Raw genomic sequence first — 24,208 nt, 5'->3', positions numbered from 1 at the left:
CGCTCGTTCCTTGGAAGAGGCGGGGGGGTGTTTGTCATCTGCTGGTGGACTACTGGAGAGAATTACATTGATTGCCTTGACGGGGAGGGATTGCATTGAATTACAGCAGCGGGAGGCGCAAACGCTTGCCTCGAGGAGGGAGAAAAAGAGCCACAGCGGAGAATAAACAGAAGGGCAACCATGGCAACCATGCGTGGGAAGTCTTCTTCGCTGCTTTGTGGCAGACTACAGCGCCACTAGGCCTGGCATATGTACTACAGCGTCTCCAGCGCTTTCGAGCGGCAATGGCCGGCCGTGGCCCAACCCCACATTCCCCTGATAGGTGGAGAGTGGGCCATATAGGCGGAGCTCCTCGTTCTTGACGTCAGAGAATTTTCAAATCTGGATCAGTCTGTATCAGATCCGTTGCAGCCCCGTTTTTAGAGATTTGGGTATGGAGGAAAAGAGAGAGGGTTGTGTTTTCTGACACTTGGTGAGTTCCCTGACACACCGGGGACACATTCATGTATTAAAGGTCCACTTTAAATATTAGCATAAAAGGTAAAAAATATGTCAATGTGTTCACTCTGCTTCCCCCAAGTGGCCAAAAAGCAATTACAAGTTTAAAAAAAAAATTGAATAGATTATGATGCAAGACTCGTATCGGCAGAATAAGGGAGTGGGACAAGTTGACAGACTAGGATGCACTCAATGACTTAACGTTAGACTGCGTGCACTAATAAAGTTGCTTAATCGTCCGTGCAGTCAGCAACTCATCTCTTCATTTAATCATTGTTCATTACTGATTCCAGGAGGGACCGGATTTATATGGTTCATCAGCTGAATAATGGATATTTCCTCCCCCTCTATTTATTCTTCTCAATAAATGATGTTTAATCTCTGGTTATGGTCCAATGTGATCGTCATTTTTTTAATGTGATTAACTGTTGCAGTTTGCATAATTTTCACAAACAGTGTTGAACCAATTAATCCCTCTCTGCCAAACATTAATTTCCAATCTCAATGACACAAATTGCTGATTAATTTGAACAATTTTTGACAACTTGTTTCGAATCATAAATCTTTATTTCATCTCTGTGTTGCACCTCGCCCACAAATCCTTCATTCCATTCCTGTAGTAAATTGGAAAGCATCTTCAGCCTTGGGTTTGCTGGATAAGCTTGAGGGTTTCACAGACACAGCTGTACCCAAGAGTCTTTGCTCTGAAACAGTTTAATAGCGCTGCCCAAGGCGGCCTGATGTTCTGAGAGTGCTGAGTTGTTATGTGAGCGAACCAAGAGCCTCTGAACTTGGAGATGGAAGCTAGAACTACATTTTATACTTTTTCAGCACACAATTGCTGGCAGCCTGAGGCCATAACAAAGTTGAGGAGATGTTGAAGCAAGAGCTGTGGAAGATGGGTCTAAATCAAACTTTGAACCAGAGCTGTAATCGACTGTGTATGCTTTGAATCAGACTGCAGTCTATGTAAGCAAGTTTTACTGTGTGAAGTTGAGAGAGGCGAGATCATGCGATTTTGAGCTTATGCACACAGAAGAGCATGCTAGTATTTATATTCGATTTGATAAAGTCCCGAGGGATTCATGGTGGATGTTATGTTTAAAAGGTGAACAGCACGTTATTCGGGGAAAAGATGAAAGCAGGCGTAACCTTGAACATTCAATACAGTGACCCGGACAATGAAAAGCATTCATCACACTGCGCGACCTTCAACTCAAGCAGCCTGCACGCAGATTTTTAGTCAAACACTGAGCTCATGATGGGTCGCCGGCAGCGTTGCATTTACACTGAATTACACTGAGCGTTTTGGTGAAAGTCCAGATGGAGTTCCTGTCCGGGTCCTCGGTGTTAAAGGTCTAATTAGGTGTGTGTGTGTGTGTGTGTGTGTGTGTGTGTGTGTGTGTGTGTGTGTGTGTGTGTGTGTGTGTGTGTGTGTGTGTGTGTGTGTGTGTGTGTGTGTGTGTGTGTGTGTGTGTGTGTGTGTGTGTGTGTGTGTGTGTGTGGTCTGTCTGTCTTAGCCATGATGAGCTGTGATGCTGGAAGCCATTAGCAAACACAAGCGGGGAGAAATGAAGCGTTTCCCCCCACAGAGATCACTCTCAGATGTGTGTGTGTGTGTCACACGTGTATGATGAAGAGAAATGTCAATGTTCAGGACTGGACCCCCACTGTGCTGATTAACAAAGCTTCTTATTTCTATTTCTTTTTACTATCAACTCAGCCTGATGCTTCAATCTCCACTGCCTTGTAGTGTAGTCAAATAAGTATTTGATGTGCCTCTGTTAACACAACTCTTTTTCTTTCATGTTTATGTTTTTCTCGCGAAAAATAGCACCCTATCTGATGAAATCCAAGTGTGTTGAAACGGCACATAGTTTTACACTATTCTGCGAAGCTGGCAAAGAAAGCTTGATGGGTGGTAAAAGTAAAAAAAAAAAAATTGGAAAATGAACATGTCAGAAAGAAATTGAATTCAGAAAGAGTTATCTCCACACTGTCACAGCAAGTCAGTGAGTCCATCGCCCCATCTGCCATCCTCACTTTATGTAAGCTATGTCCTCGTGCTACACGCAGTATTTGTAGTCTTTTCTTCAACCCCTGTAATTGGAGCAGTCATTATGACAGTATGTGCGTGAGTATTGAGAATTATATTGCTGGAGTGTAATTGCCGGCATGATTAAGACATGAATGGATGCTGTACTCTTGCTTCAGCGGCAGTTACATCACGGTTTGGAGGAAGCATGCAGCACTTGAAAAATGAACGGTGTATGATTCTTGGACCAGACCTGACCAAAAGTTATCTTTGGAAAGAGCAAAGGGAGGGAGAAAGTACATTTGTTGCCCTCCCACCTATTGTGGAAGAGAGATGTTATATGTGTATTTGTGTGTGGTTTGTGCTTTGCAGGAGTTCTTGTGTGATTTTGTGGGAAGATGAGCTAAGACAGAGGGAGAAGTAGGAATGCTGTGGTTACATTGGTGTTCAGTGTTGCGCAGGAAATGTGACACGTTTTTTGGCGCACACACAGACACACACACTTGACTGTGGAGCTGTGAAACCACAGCACAATGACCCCCAGCTGTTAGTGAGCAGAGAGCTGTTATCAGCGGGACAAAACAAAGTACTAACTCCATATGCATGCGGCTCAAGGACCTCGTCTATCTTCCAGTATTTGATACACACCAATCAATCCCATTTACATGCCCTGTATGAAGACTGAATAGTGATATAAGTAGATCCGAGCGCTCTGCCTACACAGTCTTGATTATGTTGTTTACCAACACGCCGCACGGTAGCCTTGAGCGCATGTTGATGCTGTTTATAAATGCAGAGCAGTGGTGGGCCGCTCTGCAGAGACGGAGCTACAGCGTAAGGGTCTGAAGTGCTAGGTGATTTATTGAGAACTGCGGGATGTATTATTCTCCTGTATTTTCAAACTTGCTTTTCCAATCTCCATCTCATTATCACTGTGCCCAATGCTCAATCAACAACTCACTATGTCTCCGCTGCAATACATTTACTTGAGAGGCTCCGTCTGACTTGGCTGAGCACTTGGGCCAGTCCTGCACTTAATAAATCTCTAATGTATTGCATGTGACCACATAGGCTTTGTGTAAAAGGCTGAAGTGCCATGATGCTAATGAACTTTACATGCCTGTGTGTATGTTTGCACTGGTGTATCTTGTGTCTGCTGGAATGGCAGACGTTAAACCTGTCTTCTGAAATACCAATATCCAATAGTGTGTGTCATTACTAAGAAGCTTCTTAAACACATCCCCGTGGCCAGGAAATGTCACAACCTGTTACAGTAGAAAGATCATGCTGCTGACCCGCACCCTGTATTAAATCTATTGCAGTGAGATCATGTCTCATTTTTTAAATATGTAGCTGTCCAAGTATGATGGTGTCATTTATCTTTGCTGGGAAAACAACACACTTCTTGTTGAAGTTCACCTACAAATGTGCTCTCAGTGGAGGTGATAGTAACTCCTGTCATGCCATCATCTCTCTCGTTTGTGCTTTTAGGCGTTCCTCTCAAGCCGAGGAAAGAGCTGGTGTTTTTGGAGCAGCCGTCAGGTCAGCTGGAGATCCGCTGGTCCTCCAAGTTCAACATTTCTGTGGAGCCCGTCCTCTATGTGGTGCAGCGCCGCTGGAATTATGGCATCCACCCCAGCGAGGACGATGCCACCGAGTGGCAGACTGTTGCACAGGTAGGGATCTGAGCACCATACGTTCAAAAATATTGAAGCCTGTCAGTGAGATGAAAAGGTTTTCCGCTTAATACCCCTTCAATCGATGTTATGGGAGTGATTCTTTTGATCACACATTTGGGATTTATATCACTAAGAAATGTCAGTTTGACATGTCAGCGTGCCACATGCTACAGCTGTGAAAGTGCTGCAGCGCGCTGACAGACTGTTGCACACTGTTGCACATTCCTCACAGTCGCAGTGTCTTTGAAAGTTTGGCAAAGAGAAACACACAGATGACTGATGTGGTAGCAAACTCACATGGGGCTGTGACCCCACATGAACCCTGACCCCTGTGGTTTTCTCCCCCCCCCCATCTGTCCCTCAGACTGCAGAGGAGCGTGTCCAACTGGCCGACATCAGAGCCAGCAGATGGTACCAGTTCAGAGTTGCTGCAGTCAATGTCCACGGGACCCGCGGCTTCACTGCACCCAGCAAACACTTCCGCTCCTCCAGAGGTCTGTGTGTGTGTGTATGTGTTTATGCATGTGTGTGTGGCCTTAAGTTCCTGTTTGACACCCACTGCCCTCCATTTGTTATGGTTAAGACCTTGGAACAGGTGGAGCTTTTGAGAAGAGATCTTATCTGAACACACAAACTCCACCACTCACTTAGGAGTAAGTGGTGATGCTTTCTTTATCACCGACACCGAATATCTGATCTCATTTTTACTTTGAACCTAGCATTTTTTAAGAGGACTTAAAGATCAATATGTTTATTGACAACAGAAGTGTGTCCTAAGTTGATCCCCAAGGCTTCATACAGCGACACAAGACTAATGTTTTACTGTAATATGATAAAATCTATTATATATTGACCACTTTTCACTGATGGTGTTCACACTGTTTGGATATGTTTATTTAAAACTGTATTCAGGTATTAAACCTTTATATTTTGTTGTTTACCCTGTACATTAGAATTGTAAATAAGTGTTCCCCCCCACCACAGCTTTTTACACATTTACACAGCGAGTTAAGTGGAAAGGGTAATTCATGCCGATGCCAGGTAGAGTGCTGCTAATGAGGAGAGACTGTGGTGCACAACACTTTTCTTCTTGTCTTGTAACTAGATCTTCATTTATGGCTTCAAAGGAGGGCTTCCCCCCTCGTTACAGTCATATAAACTGTAATATGTCTGTATCAGTCAGGATATTGCAGGTTTTAAATGAATGAAAGTGTTGTCTTGCTCCTAGAGGGTTTGACGTAACCTAGATGCACTTCAGATCTTTGCCACAGACAAGCTCTGATGGCTTCCTGTGCAGCTGCTCTGCTCCTGTACCCTGCACTTTCAGAGTTTAATGACACTAAATCGCAGTGTTGTGCTGCAGATGGCATTTGTTAAAGCAATGGCCAATTGTTATGTGGTTCCCAGGGATTACAGATTCAAAATATAATGTGTTGAGATTTAATCTAATCCAAATGAAATACACTTGTTTGTTTGACATGCAGAGGCAGAGACATAGTGCCTGCCAGATAAGCGCTATGCAGAGTTCATTGTCTGCCATGTAAAAAAGTGTTTGCATCACTTGCATGTATTCAACACGCAGTCTGACGCAGGGGTTCCCAAAGTGGGGGTCGCGAGATGATTTTTTTCTTTGACCATCCACTAGCGCAGTGTTTCTCAAACTTTTTTTTTTTCTGAAATTAATTCACTAGCACCCTCCCCCCCTGTCGACAGGGGGTCGCCAGTCTCTGGCACTGTTATTTTGGGGGTCGCGGGCTGAAAAGTTTGGGAACCCCTCTAACGTACCGTGCACATTCTTTATCAAACTTGTGTTATTTAATCAATAATAGATTTAAAGATGTTTAGCAGCGAAACGCTGCAGACATCCCAAGTACGTCCATGTTCTGCCAAATTCTGAAAACCTGTGCCAATTACAAAAAGTATTAGTGTGTTTTGGTGGCGTGTGTGTTGACCTGCCCCGTCAATCCTTCGTCATACATTTACTCCCCAGAGCGTTCTGGGTGGCTGTCAGACAGATCCAGACACCAGGTGGGAATAAGATTTGCTGCAGGGATGGAAACCGATCTCCAATCGGGCCAATCAGTGCCAAAACGCTGATAGATTGATGGGAGCTGTCATGGGTTTGATGAGCTCCTGGCCATTCTGTCATGCCATTGTTATTTTTATAGCACGGCCATATCATCTGATTGCAATTTTGCACTACCATACTTTGTTAGGGCAATTTGTAAGAACTGACTGCTTATTTATCTTATGCAGCCGACATTAGCTGGTATAGTGAACCGATGTGTCCGATGGTGTTTTTGGAGTGGATTAAATGTGTTTCAGGTGGGAGAGGAACAGGGCTATGGCGTGAATCATTTTCTCATTACGGGGAGATTTTCTCTGGTCTGGCGTCTGGCATGTGGCCTTGCTTCTCCTCCTGACATCAGCTGGGTCACAGTGCGCATACACATGATGTTCAGAACCAGCTTTACACTCACACACACACACACATCAGCTAGAGTACGGGAATGCTGAGTGTAGAGCAGCATGTGTTTGTTAACCCCTGACCTGCGCTCCCCGTCCTGCTGAACACCGTCATGGATGTGACATGACACCTGTCATAACATCTGATGGCATATTGTCAGTGGAGGACTAATTACCTTACACAGTGTTATACCAGTCCCCCTCCTTCACTGCTATGCTGATCCACAAGTAGTGAAAGGTGTCTTGGCCTGAACCTGAAATTATACTTGGCTCAAGATTTGTCGCATACAAGAATAAGAGGCCCTCTTCGTCCTCTGCTCTAAATGTCTACAGCTGTACTGAAATCTGTTGGCGCTGACTGTTTTTTCTTGTTTTTGCTTTAGATCCGTCCGCCCCTCCCAGGCCAGCCAGTTTGCGCGTCAGCAACGTGACGGTGGGCGAGGACGGTCTGGTGACAGCCCGTCTGAACTGGACCCTGCCAGAGGAGCCCGATATTCCCATACATCACTACAAAGTGTTCTGGAGCTGGACTGTGCCCTCCAAGTCGATAGTGCCATCCAAGAAAAAGAGGAGAAAGACCACCAACGGGGTAATCTTCCCAGCCTTTCTCAATGTGTTATTTTTCTCCCTTTTCCTCTCTCTAAGACGACAGGGTCTTTTCCAGGATTATCTCAGCATCTTCTCCTCTGGCCTCAACACATCTCTGTAAATATTGTCCATGCAGGCCTGCAGTGGAAGAAAGAATAAACATGGAATGGAAGTTATTTATATAAATGTGCAAAGCTATCAATCACACACAGATTGATGCAATGTGTTCTTCATTGTTTTAATTCCTTATGTATACTGATGAAAGAACTGTTAAATGGGCTGTTAAGCTTTAAAAGGAAACACATTAACTGTGATGAATGGGTGTATTTATAGTGATAAATCACAATCTCAAAAGTCTGTTTCTTTAATATCTCAATTTGTATTATTCACTTTTTCTGATTTTGGTATTTTAGAGCTTTTTGTGAGCTTTTCTCCCACTCTCTTTCTACCCACTTTTTTGATTGTGTAATTCAGCTATTAATTTCTGGAGAGGAACACAGCTTTATTTATTCATTTGTCTTATTTTGTATCTTTTTATCTCAGTAGTTTCAAGGTCCCTTTGGTATATAAGGATACTCACACTTACTACCCTATTATTATGTTTTACAATAATTCCTACAGTGTGTTAAAACTGTGGGGGAAACTCAGTAAAACAGGACCGATCTGATAGAAATATACATGAAACATCCTCTAATAAGGACATCAATATCATTTTAAAACGAAAATATTATTGATTTCCTACTGTTAATGCGTTGAAACAATTTAGTTTGCATACTGGAACATTCTCAACTATTTGGTCCATCCAGAATGAAGAGCTTTCATGGCCCTTTGTCTCGTATGTCAACAAGACAAAGCCAATTTTGTTATAAAATCTTAAACAAACAGCCAAGTTAAGAGCTTACATAATAAAACTTCCTGGCTTGGACAACTCAGAAAGCCACACAGAAATATTTTTGAAAGTATTACAAAATTGTTTTTGCTTCTAGATTTTGATGATACTGCCACAAATTGAAAAAAAGGGTATCTAAGCACATAAGTTGACCTTAGAGATAAATCAACATGTTGTGAGTCCTTTGCACACCTCATCCAGTACCATGTGACCTGATACCTGTGGCTCAGTATCTGTGACATTTCATTACAGACTCGAGCAGATAGACAGATTGTCTAGACAGTCAACACACACACCTCTATAGTGAGTCTTCTTCTGAATTAGTGTATGAAATGCGTAGCAGATGTGGCACAGAGGAGATAGAGGTGGGAGATACCAGACACCCATTGACACATGTACTACTGGTTTCCACTTTGGCACCTCAGGGCTTTAAAAGGAGCCTGCTGGCAGAGGAATGTCAAAACACGCACAGTCAATAACAAGAATTCATGAAGCTCACGCTGACGGTGGAATGCTGCGAGTCAAACACTGTGAGGAAGCCCTGGGAGGCTCTGATAACACGGCTCCCTCACAAAGTCCTGAAGGCTATCTCCTCGCCACGATACCTTCCTCTGCTCCACATGTGTTCTTAATAAATAGGGCTTTCCCACAGGCGCGGGTGGGCCCAGGCTGAGCAAGGACTGGGACAGTGACAGGGCTTTGAAAGGAGCCTCAGGTGTCAGTGTGCTAACATACAAGTGTTTTCTGTTTTCGCAGGCTCAGAGCTGGGTAGATCTAGAGGGACTGCAGCAGAACAGCAGCTACACTGTAGAGCTGCAGGCCATCACGTACTGGGGACAGGTGCGCCTGAAGGGCTCCAAGGCTTCCCTCCACTTCAGCACCTCCCAGAATAATGACTCAGGTACACATTGGTGCTAATTTCCTGTCTTGTTGAACTGTCAGACGATTGGAGAGATTACCAAGAGATTTTGGAGAGATATTCATACTCCAAACAAAATGAACACTTATGACATTGCTGTTCATCTAATTTAGCTCTACCACTAAAATGAAATTATGAGACTTTTGAAGGAAAGGTAAATGGATAGCTTCTGGATGGATCTTTGAAATTGAAAACATACTGTATGTGACAGAAACCCATGTCCCTCTCAGGATTGTCCAATGTATGACCTACCCCCTGCCTTAACTATACCAAATGCCACCATCCTCACCTGTAGTTTGTGCTTTTAGCAAAAGCAACTTTGTTTTTTACAAGGGTTGGACCAAAATCGGACTCTTTGTAACAACCAAATCATGAGTAGGTGCAATTTAGAGAAACATGCAGCGTCTGAAATACAAATAAAAACCTGGAAGGACCCGAGTGTTTGTATTTGCAGATAAAGGATTGGATTAACCAAATCAAGAGGAATCCACTTTGCTTTTTATTTGTTTGTTTTCTTGACAATTCCAATTTTCTAAATTACTGAGAGTCTCCAGGCCTCAGTGCTGGCTCTGCAATAAAACAAAGTGTGGAGATAGATCTGGCTCTGCGAACCTTTCTTCAGGCAAACAATCATCATGCGAATTGCAAAAAGCATGAAGGGCCAAGGTGTGCTAACAGCACATCTGCATTCATTTGAAGCTCCTGCGTGTTTAGCAGACCAAACCTTAGCACTATGTGTGTGTGCATTTTGAGCTTGTGTGGCCTAGGGGGAACTGAACCTCTAACCTTGGCAGTGTTAGAACTATGTGTGCCCATCGAGTGACGCCACATTAATCCATAAAGAAGGTGCTGTGACGGCTGTTATATTACAAAGGAATGTTTCTGTTGCCATGCTGGAGAGTCTGCCACAACAATAGTCACTGTCTTAGCTACAGCAGCCAACATTTCTACTTTCTCTTCCCAGTAAAATCAGTGATCAAGTCAAAGAAGGAGGAGATATCCCCTCTCAGTTCGACCTTGGCCAAACGCCCCTCTGGCCCTCTCGAGGTCGGTACTCCCTTCTACCAGGATGGCCAGCTGCAGGTTCGTGTCTACTGGAAGAACCGGGGAGGTACGTACTCCACTGCACTGATTTACAGCTTTGTTAGAATCTAATTAGCACCCCATCATCCCCATCAATCATGACTCATGTAAACCATAATAACGTGTTATGACTGATTCTCAGTTACTCAAGATTCCTTAAAAAAAAGATGTGGTATAAAATGGTGTAAATGAAACAATGTGTCATTGTGAGAGCTCAGTAACGTGAATGCAGGGCAAATTGGTGTGAACCTGCCCACGGACTGGTAGAGCTGATCCACCGTTTAGTAAAGAACAATAAACACACAGAGCCAGAGCGGTGCTATGGGATTTATTGACAGCTGTATTTAATAGATCCTCAGCCTTGCATTAGTGCTGAAGCGCTCCATTTTGTTTTACAAGACCTGATGTCATGGGGAACAAAAACGGTCGTGGGATGCAGCTCCTCAAGGGGTTAAAGCCTATAGGAATGCCTGTCCCAGCGGCGGCCATTCCCCAGCCCTTCTGTTAATACCAGAGTGGAAATATGGAAACCTTGAAAGCCATGCTCTCCGGGTAACCTGTCAAGTCCCATTCACTGGTCTATGTTATGTTACTAATATATGTCATCGCCTAAGCCAAACTCCACATCTGAGAGTCAAGAATGCAAACCCTGGCGTAGCAGAGGCCTGGTGAGACACCAACTGCTGAATCAGAGAGAGAGAGAGAGGGAGAAGATAGAGTTGGCCCAGAGCTGTTAGTGAGCTTGGCTTGGACTCAGAGGGCTGAGTGATGCTGACGGGGATCAAGCGTGGCTTGGGAATCACAGTGTTGCAGTGCAGTGCTAATCCTAGTCCAGCTTCTTTTTTCTGTGTGTTGTTTGCAGCGCAGTGTGTGTGTGTAACTGGCCCTCATTAGTCTGAGGTATGACCCTGGCTTTGACTCTGACAACCTGTGTTCCACTACTGTAAACACGCGGACGTACAGATGGCCTGGAGAGTTGTAGTCTCTGGACATCTGGTTTGTGTGACAGAAAGAAGGGACAGGTTAACTGAACCGTGATTAAACCCTCACTCATTGTCTCTGTGATCCAAAGCAGCCCGGCCTCTGGGCTTTCTCCAGCAGTGAAAGTGAACCTTACTGTACACCGGCTCAGATAATTTATCACTGTCTGCCCAACACCAAGACAATAGACAGCAGTCCAGCAGTGGCGGCACTTCTGAGGCTCGCTTCCAGACATGATTTATCGAACACTGCTGAGGTTCTGTTCTCTACCTGATTTCCATGTCCCATTTCTTGTTTTACATACCACATCCCCTCTCTGTCAAAGCGGACTAAGCATATCTTGTTTATTTTTTTCCCGATTTCCCGGTTCCCTGTAATTCCTCTCTTCTGCTTCCAAAGAGCTCAGGGGCTCCAAGTGCCAGATCTGTGTCTAAGCCTTCAAAGGCCCCCTTTTATCTCCCCCACTACAACCCAGGCCCCCGCCGAGGGGCGAACATAGCATAACTCAATTATTAATCGGAGAAGTATTTCACATACCCAAGCGACACAGTTGAATGAAAAATAAACCTAGTAACACAATATGAGGCTGATAAACACTGCCAATGAGCTCATGAGGAGCTACTGTACAGTAATGAAGCAAAACGGGACTGCAGTGTCCCAGCATGACCAAGGCTGATACTCAGCTAATGAGACAGAGAAACATTTAAGGAGAAGCAGGAACGTTTGGATTGAGAACTGGGCCTTTCAGGGAACAAAAGGGAAGGTTAAGGAAACAGAAAAATCCTGTTAATAAACTAATGCAGGGATAGAGAAGGAAGTTATTTTATCGTGATCATCAATAATGAAAAGAGAGATATCAGTTCTCAGAAAGGGAGAGTTGTAATATGTGAGATACTCATCAGTTAATCAGCTCAGCCTGTCGGATTGACTTTTGATATCCAAATGAATGTACAGTGGGTGCAGTTACATAACGCAACTGTAAATTACCATAGTTATGTCAATTATGTAACTTACGCTCTTCAGGATATCTAAGACTACTCTATACTTTATTCCCACAACATGTTATAGTTTTACTTGGCTTTTATTTGACCATTATAATCATTTGATGCTTTAGTCTAAAGCAATTAAACTTTTATGCAAATACATTCAGTACTAGAGAGCGGATTAGACATCAGTGTCTTGCTAAAGGGTTATTTTGAATATGATGATTTGTTTTTATAACGTAGAAAGAAATACCCGTCTAGAGGCAGCTTGTTTTGATGGGGATTAATCAAATGCACGATTTGTTACGAGCTAAAAAAAGCAGCAGATCATAACATTTGAGAATACGAAACCAATAAATATTTGACATTTTCCTTTATGAAAGAATCAAATAAAACGTCAAGGCATATAAAAAATGTTGTCAGTAGATTTTGTGTTTATATGACTCTGACACTATTCATTATACAAGAAAACACTGACAAGAAAACGCGTTCAAAGCACTGCTCCTTTTATGTTTAATAAAAGGAGCTAATAGATTCAAAGATTAGTCTTTATTGCGCTAAATCTAGATACTATGTTATGTCTTTGTTGTTATGTGACCTCCTCCCTTTGTTTCAGACCCCGCTGTAAGTCGCTACCATGTCCAGTGGATGCCGGAGTACTGCGCCCACAACGAGACCCGAGGTCCAGAGAAATCTGTCACACAGGTTAGTCTCCAGAAGCCACTTCACACACCTTCAAACTGCGGGGCCCTGGAGTGCAGAGCGATGTTTGGATCAGCAGCTCCACGCTATGCAAAGCACGCGCCTAACCTTTTGTCTGATGCTTGGAAAGAGCCGCTCCGCTAAAGAAAACAACTCCACTGAGTGAGCCTGAAGCCCTGTTGTGATGGATTTGCACTGGGCAAATCTCTGGCTTTTTGTTTTGAATATTATGAGTCAGTCGTGTGGTCAGGCATGTTGGCCAATAAAACACATTTACTTAAACAATGTTTCCCGGAATGGGCGATTATTCACCTCCATTATTCCTGCATTCTGCATGCGTAGGGCTTTCTTGTGGAGTGCAGGGTCTGCTGGGTAGGGGTATGTCGAGTCTGGGGGTGTGTGTGTGTGTGTGGGGGGTGGTGCTTTAACTGCTTGGGCTCAGGCTGATACAGGATGGCAGAGGCCTGGCAATCAACACATTCTTTGGGGACCAGCCCTCACGTTGCTAGGAAGTATACATCCATTTTCTATAGATCACTGGGAAGGATTCCAGGATTTTGCTTTTATGTGAGCGCAGCGCCTCATTCACTTTTAATCAAAGCTGTTTCATATCAGAGAGAATATACACACACCCTCTCTCTGGGGAGCGACTGCCTATTAATATAGAGCCTCTTTATTACAAATGCAAGATCCAAATCCACTAGTCAGCAGGATTTTTTTAGTTTCCTCAAAAGCAATGAGAACTGCGCTTTTTTTGTTTTGGTTAGGATCATTAAATGATCCAAGTTCTAAATGAGTGTAGCACAGAATTAATTTAGATTTACGGGTGATTCGTTTTTATTAGAAGTTACCCATAAATCCACGTTGGTTACTGTTTCTTAATTAAGTCGTGATTGTGCCACATGTGGAAGCTATATAAACATATTTGTATTATAAGTTGAATAAAAGGATAGTGGTTTAACCTCTACCATGTGAGTGTTCAAAGTGTTCCTGTAATGTGGGGGTGATGTTCCTGAGGCATGAGCGGGAATGTGATCTGCCCCGCCGCTGTGTATTTAATTATCTCTGAAGCTCCATGGGACCTGACCTGGGTGACATGTCAAAGTCATCATGGCTGAATAATGTGTTTCTTGGCTCAGGAGAACTACATCAACCTCCCGGGCCTGCTGTTCTCCTGCAAGTACAAAGTCACCGTTCACATGTTGAAGTCCAAGAGACGCTCCAAGGACGAGAGCACCACCTTCCTCACACCGTCCTGTGCTACCATCCGCAGCAAGACTCACAAACACATCCCCTGCCCTGGGGAGGGAGGTGAGTCTTCAGCCTTTTGATTTGTAAGGGGTATATTGAAATCAGTGTTGGGTGTAACGCGTTACAAAAGTAACGGAGTTACAGTAATATATTACTTTTTGCTGTAACTAAGTAATGTAACGCATTACTAATGAAATGTGGGTAATATATTACCCGTTACAATGCTCAGTAACGCAGTTACAACACATTTTAACCCGAAATTAAATGGTGTTTTGTTTTTTAAGAATGTACTAACATAGCGAGACATTCCGACACCGGACAAATTGTGCGGGTAGATTAGTAAACCTGGTGTTTACCCTTTACGCTTCGCGTCGAGATCTTCGGGGAAGTTGAACGTTATGCAACCATNATTTGCCTTGATTTACAATATGTTAACCTTCATTATAGTCCTTGACAGCGGTCTGTACTGCTGTATTAATAACGTGTCACATGTTAAGAATTTACAATCAGAATCGAGTATTCAACTAAGCCGTGTAATACAAGTTGTTAGTAGCCTTAAGGGCCTACACAATTGTTATGCTATACCACATTGCCCTTCACTGGATGCATAATGAGCTGCACTAAACTACATTTTAGCATTTAAAATACCTAGCTATTCTTTTGCGGTTATTTTGGTGAAAGTAACTAAAAAGTAACTAAAGTAGTGTAACTCATTACATTTCAGAGACAGTAATATTGTAATGTAACTTATTACTTTAAAAAGAGAGTAATAAGTAATATGTAATATATTACATTTTGGAAGTAACTTGCCCAACACTATATTGAAATGGATGTTTAAGTGTGGACAAAGTAATCAGACATGTGAGCATATTGTTATCATATTAATGGAATACATGTATACAATGTTTAATGGAAATATACAGTTGCAAGAAAAAGTATGTGAACCCTTTGGAATTACCTTGATTTCTGCATAAGTTGGTCATAAAATGGAGGAAGCCACTGCTGTCCAGAAAAAACATTGCTGCACGTTTGAAGTTTGCAAAAGAGCACCTGGATGTTCCACAGCACTACCGGCAAAATATTCTGTGGACAGATGAAACCAAAGTTGAGTTGTTTGGAAGGAACACACAACGCTATGTGTGGAGAAAAAAAGGCACAGCACACCAACATCAAAACCTCATCCCAACTGTGAAGTATGGTGGAGGGAGCATCATGGTTTGGGGCTGCTTTGCTGCCTCAGGGCCTGGACAGATTGCCATCATCGACGGAAAAATGAATTCTCAAGTTTATCATTTTGCTGGAGAACTTAAGGCCATCTGTCCACCAATTGAAGCTCAACAGAAGATGGGTGATGCAACAGGACAACGACCCAAAGCACAGAAGTAAATCAACAACAGAAGAAAATAGGCCTTCTGGAGTGGCCCAGTCAGAGTCCTGACCTCAACCCAATTGAGATGCTGTGGCATGACCTCAAGAGAGCGATTCACACCAGACATCCCAAGAATATTGCTGAACTGAAACAGTTTTGTAAAGAGGAATGGTCCAAAATTCCTCCTGACCGTTGTGCAGGTCTGATATGCAACTATAGGAAGCGTTTGGTTGAGGTTATTGCTGCCAAAGGAGGGTCAACCAGTTATTAAATCCAAGGGTTCACATACTTTTTCCACCCTGCACTGTGAATGTTTACATGGTGTGTTCAATAAAAACATAAAAACATATAATTGTTTGTGTGGTTTTAGCTTAAGCAGACTGTGTTTGTCTATTGTTGTGACTTAGATGAAGATCAGAACACATTTTATGACCAATTTATGCAGAAATCCAGGTAGTTCCAAAGGGTTCACATACTTTTTCTTGCAACTGTACCTATTTGCTTTCTGGCCAAAGTTAGATGGAAAGGTAGATGCCAATGTCTGTACAGTAAATATGAAGATACCGCCAGAAGCAAGTTAGCTTAGCTTAGCACATGACTGGAAACAGCTAACCTGGCTCCAAAGGTAACAAAGTGTCACTAGCTGCAGATATGAGAGTGGAATCCATCTTTTCATCTTACTCTCGGCAAGAAAGCAAATTTGTTTATAACCCAGCTACTCCTTCACTATCAACACTGTGACTCAAACCACCTTTCTCGTAACAGCTCCAGGACTTCCAAAGGTTTTGGCTAAGCCAGAGAACCTGACGGCCTCTTTTTCCATCATCGAGGGAAATATTACCGGCAACTTCTTGTGGCGTGTGTCCAGGGTGGCTCCCAATCAGCGAATCACAGGCTTCCAGGTCACCTGGGCCGAGATCACCACTGAAAGCCGGCAAAACAGCCTGCCCAACAGCATCATCTCCCAGTCCCAGATCCTGCCTCCTGTAAGTCTATTTTTATTAAAACTGGATTGCTGTTTATCTAATGTTGAGTCGCGATACAGCCATAGAGTATGGGCTGTTTTCAGATTGAATATGTGTCCATATCCCACTGGATAATGCTGTCATATATAATCTGTAAATGTCCCCTGTAGTAGAAAGATATGTTCTATTTGCAGCACTTTGTTTCACAGCATGTCAGAGGTGAGGGTGATTTGAGGATAACACTGATGTGGCCAGTTTGCATGAATCTTGTGTTAAGCGATGGTGTGTAGACAGGCACATGGAGAGATCTGAGGAAGTGTTGTGTCCTGCTGGAAGTTCTCCTCCTCTATGTTTTCATCTGCCTTCACGTCTTCCTCTTTTATCCTCCGTGAGAGCTTTGAAAAAGCAGCGCTTTGACATAATCTGCTCAATCAACAACACGTTCCGCCTATCTGCACCTCCCAGCCTCTGGAGCTTGTCTATAAATAAAACCACCCACCGCACTCTTTATCAAGCTGGCTGCAAAGGAAAGGGGAGACAGCGAGCCTTATGAAAACAAAGTCTTTGTTTTCGTCTGTGGCTTGTGCTTGATAGCTCCGCAGCTGATACTCCCCTGATATACGGCCAATTCAAGTCCTGTCTCATTCAAAGGCATGTTCTGTCGTATTTCACTGATTGCATCTTCTGTTTTCTGCTGCTCTCCTCCCTCACCTGACAGGATCATAACTTGCTTGTGGTGTCCAACCTGCGAGCATCCACCTACTACAGACTGGAGGTGCAGGTCATAACAACTGGGGGGGAAGGTCCTGCCACTGTCAAGACTTTCCAGACCCCCAACACATTACCAGTCATTCAACACCGTAAGTACTAAATAACTGCAACTGTCTTTTGTGCTACATCCTATCCACGAATGTGATTTTGTTTTTGTTTCATTCAGTGGTGCTAAGAGTAGACCTTTAATCTCTTCTTAAAGTAAAACATTTTCAGTTTAAGTTTGAATTCGGCTCTGTCCAACGTTTACAAGCTCAATCCATCTGTACCTTCAAAGCTAGTCCATTAACGGGCTGTCAGGCAAGAGCCAAGAAATAAACCGTCACATATAATCATTCACCAGAAAGCAAAAAAGTGTAGTTCCCATAGTGTCAAACTATTCTTTAAAGTATGATCAATATATTATTGAATAACCACAAGGATCACACGCCTACTTGAGTGTAAGAGGGGTCATTCATAGTGATGAACCCACACAGAATTACAGCAGTCTGCCTCGGCTCTACAAAGCATTTTGGCATATTTCAGCTAACCTCTTTTGGTTTTATTGCCTGCATCATTTTTCAATACAACAACATCATGCCTAACTACGGAACACAGTGGAGCATTTAGTGGCTAAAAAGGTCCCTCATGGCTTGGTGGAAAGCAAAACAGAGCTAAAAAGGAGATTAGATATTGATCGTACATTCATCAGGTTTCCAGAAATGTGACTGTTGAACACATCACATTTATTAAGGGATACTATTTCAATGTTATAAGAATAGATGCTGTGCTTTCATTGCATCACTTAGTGTAATCATTTAGGCATTGTTTTTACAGAAAAGATAAAAGCTGGGTTTTTAGCCCCGCAGATGGAGAGTACATGAAAAGTATTTATGACCTAGATACCAGGTTGAAAAAATGTCTCAGCAAGAGCAAGGAGCAAAACTACCATATGTTTACTGCATGAAATTAAAGGTCACCTATTATGCAAAATCCACATTTTCATGTCTTTTATACATGAATATGTGTCCCCTCTGTGTAAAGAGATTCAGAGAGTTTCAGGAAAAAAAGATTCGCTCACTTTTTGTCCTGATCCATTTATATAAAAACCTGTCTGAAAATGAGCTGATCAGATTTTGGCCACTTTATGATGTCATAACGATTTTTTTGGCTTGTGTAACCATTAGCCAATAACCAACCAAGGTAACACCCACCCACCTGATCACCTGAATCTCCTCCTAGAGCACCACTGTGTTCTCTTTAACCAAATATCTTTCAGAGGGGCGTGGGGAGTAGCACCTTATTTTCATCTAAAGTAACAGACAGAGAATCAGCACTTTTGAAACAGGGCTGAAACAGAGGGGTTTATGGGATGCTACAATGCATGATCTGTTTGGTATTTCGAGCCAAACACTTCAGAGACATGTTTTTTATATATCTGATACCTATATAATATATTGATGAAAAACAGTATAAAAGGGGACCTTTAAAGTCAAATATTACCAAGATCTGACTCTCCTACATGTGTTCCTTTAGGACCCAGACTCCGGCACCCTCACCACCAGAAGCCATCAGTAGAGAGGCACTGAGCTGCAGGCCGAGGAAAACCCAATAGAGAGAAGCTCCGGTGGCTCTCTGCTCCTGTGCGTCGGGGAAGGAATGTGTGGAACCAAACAGAAACACAGCGCACCAGACCATGAACTGACCCCCCCTGCTTGTGAAATATGGGTCCATCTTTTCCAGGCTCTACAACACATCAGCTATTCCTTCTGAAGCCCTCTCCCTCGACTGATGCATGTCAGCGGACGGGTTGGTCTGTACAGTGAAATTCATACAGCAAGGTCTCATATTCTGTGTTCTTCAGTACACAGCTCCCTAAACACATGCCCATTTCATCAGGAAGTTATAAATTCCAGGTAATAGTTAAGACCCAATAGTGATCCAGCTGTAATCGTACACAGCTGTAAATTATATAAACAACATTTCAATACAAAAGGTTGATAAATAACAAGGAATGATGTCATGGTTTGAAGAAACACATACTTGATTGAAGATGGTTAAAGATGAATGGTAGGAAATGCCCGAAACTGTAAAACAATTGTTTATTCATGAAGAAAGAAAAGTAAAAATTCATCTATTTATTTTGTGTTACCCATTAAAGAGGCGCTTAGGCAAACAGTCAGTACTGATGGATAATGTAACTAAAGTCATTGTTGTCTAACCCAGAATATTTCACATAGTATGTTGCATGTAGTACATTTGATTTTTGAACTGTAAATGAATTACTTGCTTTAAATTGAAAGCTTGTGATGGTTTTGCATGACAACCGTTAGCATTCTGTTGGCATGAAATAATGTCTGTGTTACCTCTTTTCACTATGTTAGCAATATTTCATTAACAGATTAACAAAGAATTATATTGGGAGTAATATGTAATGTTTATTAATGAAATTATAACTTGTGTGGAAATGATGAATTGTACATGTTCTTGGCTGTAGAAATATTTGTCGTGGAACAGTCAGTGAATGTCTATATTTATTTATGTGTGTATTACAAAGTTTGGTTTGGATGTGTGTGAATGTGAATGTTTCGTGTGTTCTAGTCTCAAGTTTTTGAACCGGCGAAAAAATCTTGTAAAGACATTTTGTAAAAATGGAATTGTAAATACAGTCTTATGTTACATGTTATTTTTCCATGGTAGAAACTGTACAAAATCCTAAGTAATAAAATAATCCTTAACCAGTTACTTTGGCTGTTTGTTTAATTGAGGTTCCTGCGAGCAGTAAATAGACAGGCATCTCCTCCCAGTGCTCAGCCGTTTGGCAGTTACTGTTGCTTATTTTGGCTGTAGAAGCCATCATGGCTGACTCTGTGTACAACATATTCACTGATCGGTCCAGAAGCCTGGGACAGGCGCTCTGCAAGTCCAAATAAACAGGTCATCTAGCTCAACAGCCACAGCGAATTTACCATCGCTGAGGTCGGGCACCTCTCAACAGCTTCTCAGAGCACTTGTGTGTTTGAAAAGCATTAAACCCTCCCATGCTCAGCAGCCTTTCGCCCCATAAAATGAAAAGTGGAAATGTTTACAAGAAAATAAAGCTAGGCGTGACATGTGATAGTTCATCCTATAAGTGCGGAGTATGTTTTCTGTGTTTAAAACAACAAGCTGAGTTACTTCTGTATGTCGGATGAAAGCCACTTTTAGGACACACACATTCATCTTGAAGGGAGTGCATGCAGAAAAGTGTTAAAAGTGTATACCATTTAAATGTTTTATCATGTGTATTCAGGCAAGTTCACATGAAATTCTTATAAAGGGTACTTAAATGACTATATAACTGTATGTGTGGTCATTTTCATTACATTCATTCATTTTTACTTGGTAACTTAGAAGTGCAATCATCCTCCAATGGAACAAAATCTTGCTAATGGATATCTGTATCCTCATCTGTTGAGATGACAAACCACTGCGTCTGCTAAACCTATCATTGACTTCATGACATACTTTTCAGTTTATTGTATTATGGCAACATCTAGTATTGAATTTTATTTATTTTATTGAGAAAAAATTAGGAAATAGGATAAAACAAAAGTTCCAAGATTCGATTACATTTAAAGAATTGCCACAAAGGTAACTGTAAAATTACCTCTTCTGCTGTTGGAGGTTAATCGGGGTCAATTCTAATTTACTTTAATAACTGAATGTTTGTGAAGAGTCTTTTCTGTCCAGCTGTTTCGATTAGAAGTCTCTTCTTCTCACCATTTTCCACATTGAGCAACAAATTATTCTGGCCTCTTGTTTTCACACACTCAGCCTCTTCAGTCAGTCAATGCTGCGTCGCTCACTTCTCAGGGATGTTGTTTATGTACAGTTCTATTATGTCGCAGGAGATTAGTTCCTCTTGGTCTGTGCACGCTAATCCCTCTCTCTCTCTCTCTCTCTGGGAGCAGGGCCAGTGTTGAGCCCAGGCTCCTTTCTGTGTGAGCCAGCCCAGCCCCTCTCTCTTTCAGCCTGTCACAGCCCCTCTCTACACACACCAAATACCATGGCCCTCAAGTGTGAAAACCTCAAAACAAAAGGGCCTCTAGCCTCTTTTGAGGCATGTTGCAAGACGTCCAAGTCTCCGAGGACATAAAAGAAAGGAAAAAACTGCAACAACTAAATAATGGGCCAGTCGTCAGTACAAACGCTTTGTCTCTGATGGTACAAGGCCAGTAAGGGCTTATTCACTTTGCATGACATTACATCCCTATTGTGAGAGTCAGGCGGGGGATATCGCTTTCACATTTGAACACATATTTCTGAAACAATATTATTCATTTGGCTCTTCGAATAATCCAGGTCAATTAAATATTTACCCGTCTGCTGGTTGACATTAACCCTGGTTTTATTCGAATTGAGAATAAAACAGTGAGACCATTCAGCAGAGGGTAACAAAGATAGGCTGTTTCTCCCACACATTTCCTGTGACCCCCTTGCACTCGTTCTGCAGATTAACATTGCAATGAGCCATGCATTACTGTTTGTCAAATATGAGCTACTTTTATGGGTCATCCTACTACGGTAGTTGACTGAGCAACTGTACCATTACTCTTTAAAGGATGGGTGGATTTAAAGTTTTGATAATGCGGGTATGACTGAAGTATGAGGCAAAACATTGATGGACCTCACCCTGCCTTTGAGATGACACTGATCGTAACCTGAACGATTTGAAGGCAAACGTTACTCTCATGTGAGTTTCAGGTCAGTGAGATCATCGAACAGAGCCATGCATTCCCTCCAGATTACTTCCACATGGACGACATCCATTTGTACTGGTTTAAATATGATGAGATGGAATATATTGTCCGTAAGATTGATGAAAAATAACCAGGGTATTTTCCCCCTCCATTAGGAAAGGCAATGTTGCTTCAATGCATGGTGAGAAATCTGACCTTGCCCTGGGCAGTGGCATGTTTCTGGTTAGGCTCTGGTGAGTGGGACCAGGCAGGGGACACATGAAAGGATCTCGCTGACAGGCAGCAAAAGATGTTCAGTCTAAATCTAATGAAGTCCAGAACACATGGGCAGACCTGAGAACATGCCACACGTTACACAAGCACAAGAGCTACAGCGCTGTTGACAAGCTTAGCATTCGCCTCCTGTTCCCTAAACGCTGACAAAGCGAGAAGCTTGATAAGCATGTGTGAGCTGTGATTAAAAAGCAGTTCTAACACGACACTGATGTATAAACATCATCACATCCGAGGCCAGACAGATAATGTGTTTGTTTTCTTTGCCTTTCATTTTATCTACAACTTCCTTTGCTTCTGTGTCTCCGCAGGGAATATCATTTCCAATTCTGCAAGCGGCTGAGCTGCTATAATGACACCCAAACAAAAATAATTTCGTATAAACACAGTTGTCAGCTTATAAAGTGAACCTCTGCAAACCAAAATGCAGCCCGATACTAAAGCTCTCCAATAACATCAATCCAATTATGGTCCTGTTTGTTGACACTGTGTCAAAAAGCTGTTGGTTCAGCTCTCTTGAGGCCGTTTTATTGGAGATATATTGGACTACTGTAGAGAGATGTGTTGTAGAAAGCAACATAATAAATGACCTTTCAGTATTACCAGTGATGTACAATGGACTGCAATTATTTAAAGTAAAAGTATCAGTATTGCAATGTTGAAATATCCTTTAAAGTAAAAGATATGTATACATAATTGACTTAAAAGTTGAGTACAAATAACAGAATCATTATCAGCAATGTCTACAAAGTATGGAAAAAGAAAGAATGGGAAGATGTGTATATACATCTTGAATATTTTTATTTCATTAAGCTATAAACATCTGGTTGAGCTTGAGCTCATTTAAAATGTTTAAAATGTTTGGTTTTCGATTTATAACAATGCTTTATACCATATTTTGCAAACCAATTATACGTGTTCCATGTGAAATATTCATTTATCATCGTAACTATAATGATTGCTAAAATGTAGTGGAGTAGAAGCATAAAGTGGTACAAAATACCTTGGTACCTCAAAAGGTTACTTAGTGACAAGGATTAATGTAGTCCTTTTCACCACTGAATACAGTTAAATGTAATATAATACAACAACAAGGCTAAAGAATAGCACACAGTTGAATCAACACCTCTTTGAAACGGTGTCAACTATCTAAACATGAAGAGCTTCACAATAAACCAACGTGAGCTGAAACACACACTGTTCAAAGGACTAGCCCCTCTCTGGAGGTTGGGTCAAAGGTAAGCAAGAGGTCCAGCGTGTTTGTGTTTACAAAGAAATTGTCACCAGAGGAATACTTCTCCAGATCCCTCTTTCCAAAGCAAACATCCTCCTCCACAGGCGTACAAAGTAGCGAGATCTTTTGAGGAAAGTACCATCCAGCTGGGAAATAGCTGTCTATAATCCCCTCTGATTAGCGTTAATCCCCTTAATGCTCCTTCCTGAGAATAAACACATGTTGACCCAAGTGACCCGCTCCTAATTAATGAAGTTTGGAATGCTATCATCTATACACTGTGGTCAATCCACTGTTACATGAGCTCATATTGAAGCGTTTAACGATATACTGTAGGTAATAACTCAAAATACAACCGCTGACACTTTCAAACTGGGATTGCTGGCTGGTGTCGGCTTTTTTTTTTTTTTTCACAATACAATACACCCCCCCAGGCGTGACTAGCAATGAGAGGCAACTTTCCGTCTTGTGTTCTTTTTCTCCTGTGAAGTCGGTGTTTGGGGTCGGTAGCCGGGGCCTCAGAGGCAGAGGCAGAGGTCAGAGGTCAGCGTGGGCCCGGCTCGGGGACAAGGGGAGAGGTCAGGGGTTGAGTTCAGATGGAATCCACACAGAGGAAATAGATATTGTCAGGGGAGAACAGAGCTTCCTTCACTTTTCCTGCTGGCGTGCCGCTGAAGACACACAGGAACAGCATCGGAGACCGTAAACACATCAGTAGCCCTCTGCACTAATTCAGAGGTGTTAATAAGATGATGCATCTTCCATCCAAAGTGGCTGTTACCGTAAAAGACGAAATTACGA

At 42.3% G+C, this 24,208-nt stretch overlaps 1 protein-coding gene across 1 annotated transcript in view; it reads left to right on the top strand.

Moving 5' to 3' along the window:
• The window catches only part of anos1 (anosmin 1), a 40,358-nt gene extending 20,455 nt beyond the window's left edge, over window positions 1-19,903 (top strand). The window contains exons 5-14 of the mRNA XM_010792071.1: window positions 4,025-4,209; window positions 4,577-4,706; window positions 7,062-7,267; window positions 8,912-9,056; window positions 10,039-10,185; window positions 12,738-12,826; window positions 13,963-14,134; window positions 16,209-16,429; window positions 17,127-17,268; window positions 18,695-19,903. Of these exons, the coding sequence (XP_010790373.1) occupies window positions 4,025-4,209; window positions 4,577-4,706; window positions 7,062-7,267; window positions 8,912-9,056; window positions 10,039-10,185; window positions 12,738-12,826; window positions 13,963-14,134; window positions 16,209-16,429; window positions 17,127-17,268; window positions 18,695-18,747 (1,490 nt within the window). The 3' untranslated portion in view covers window positions 18,748-19,903. The remainder of the gene's footprint in view (window positions 1-4,024; window positions 4,210-4,576; window positions 4,707-7,061; window positions 7,268-8,911; window positions 9,057-10,038; window positions 10,186-12,737; window positions 12,827-13,962; window positions 14,135-16,208; window positions 16,430-17,126; window positions 17,269-18,694) is intronic.
• Window positions 19,904-24,208: the final 4,305 nt, after the last annotated feature.

This window comes from Notothenia coriiceps, unplaced genomic scaffold (assembly GCF_000735185.1).
Source record: "Notothenia coriiceps isolate Sejong01 unplaced genomic scaffold, NC01 NC01_scaffold00036301, whole genome shotgun sequence".
Lineage (NCBI taxonomy): Eukaryota > Metazoa > Chordata > Actinopteri > Perciformes > Nototheniidae > Notothenia > Notothenia coriiceps.
Note: the sequence above shows the minus strand (reverse complement) of the source record. Positions and strands in the feature narration are given on the sequence as shown.